Source organism: Austrofundulus limnaeus, unplaced genomic scaffold, assembly GCF_001266775.1.
Source record: "Austrofundulus limnaeus strain Quisiro unplaced genomic scaffold, Austrofundulus_limnaeus-1.0 Scaffold736, whole genome shotgun sequence".
Classification (NCBI taxonomy): Eukaryota; Metazoa; Chordata; class Actinopteri; order Cyprinodontiformes; family Rivulidae; genus Austrofundulus; species Austrofundulus limnaeus.
In genome coordinates, this window is record NW_013953138.1 from 36520 (window position 1) to 37698 (window position 1179).

At 46.9% G+C, this 1179-nt stretch overlaps 1 protein-coding gene across 1 annotated transcript in view; it reads right to left on the reverse strand.

The window, feature by feature from the left end:
- The window catches only part of LOC106532233 (dedicator of cytokinesis protein 3), a 37329-nt gene extending 36372 nt beyond the window's left edge, over nucleotides 1-957 (reverse strand). Inside the window, exon 1 of the mRNA XM_014028257.1 lies at nucleotides 619-957. Within this exon, the coding sequence (XP_013883711.1) occupies nucleotides 619-655 (37 nt within the window). The 5' untranslated portion in view covers nucleotides 656-957. The remainder of the gene's footprint in view (nucleotides 1-618) is intronic.
- Between the last annotated feature and the right edge of the window lie 222 nt (nucleotides 958-1179).

Consider the following 1179-nt stretch of genomic DNA (forward strand, 5'->3'; position numbering starts at 1 on the left):
ACCCACCCCGGTCACCCACATGTTGAAGTGCAAACATGCAGGGAACGACATCCAGTGCAGTCCCTGTCGCAGCAGCCGCAGCTTCCCACCCCCGCCCGCCTCCTCCTGACCACAGGTAGACTCCAGCTCCACTCCAGCCTACACCTGTTGTCGGAGGGACGCGGCCACGACGCCCCCTGGTGGTTTGAGCACGAATTTTTCCACCACATACTGTAAGAAGAAGGGGGGAAAGGCTAAATCCTGACGCATATATAAAAAAAAAGGAGAACGTTTTAATGCAGGAATAGGTTAAAGAGTGGGGTTGAACGCTTTGAAGCTGTCCTGGTGGTATCTTTAAGGCGGCGGGCTATATCATCCCACGCAACTTCCCCCTTTTTTCTCCTCCTCATGCAATCACCGCCGTCTATATCAGCCATTATAAGTGTATGCATTTCTCATTGGATCTAATGGGAGGTGGAGGGGGGGTGAGCTGCATATAGAAAAATATCCCAATTTTTCGTCGTCAGACGGCAAAGATAAAATAAATAAATAAATAAATAAATAAATAAATAAATAAAAACCTAGTCGTTGTTGATCTCGTTTTTAGGAATACAAGCCGAGAAAAGAAAAGGAACTCACCAACTCCGATTTTCTCCTCTTCTGTGGGTATCCACATATTTGGTTATTTTCCCTCCGGCACAGCGAGCCACATTATGTCGTTATTGTTGAGCTGCTAGAGAGAAGAAGGGGGAAAAATGGAGCTGAGGGCTTTTTCTTCATGTGTTTCTCCATGATGATGCTCCGACCGGAATCAGCATCCTGACGMTTGTGCAGGAAAAAGGAACAGAGAGGAGATGGTGGTGGTGGTGGTGGTGGGGGGAACCATCAAAGACTGAATATATCTGCTCTATTATGTCCCCCCGGCGTATGTGTGTGTGTGTGTGTGTGTGTGTGTGTGTGTCTCCAGTCTGATGCAGTCTCTCTGTCCACCTAGTGTAACGCACAAACACACGCAGGAGCGCGCGCACGCACAGAGCGGGTTTCTCTCCTTACAAAAAAGAAAAAAACGTATTTCATTTAAAGGCGTTTTCCCTCCTATTGAATTATTTTACATTCACTGTGTTTTCATCCGTATTTGATTAGTTTTTATTTCTCATGACCAGGGGCGCTTAAGTCCACCTGATCCCCACATGGTTGACT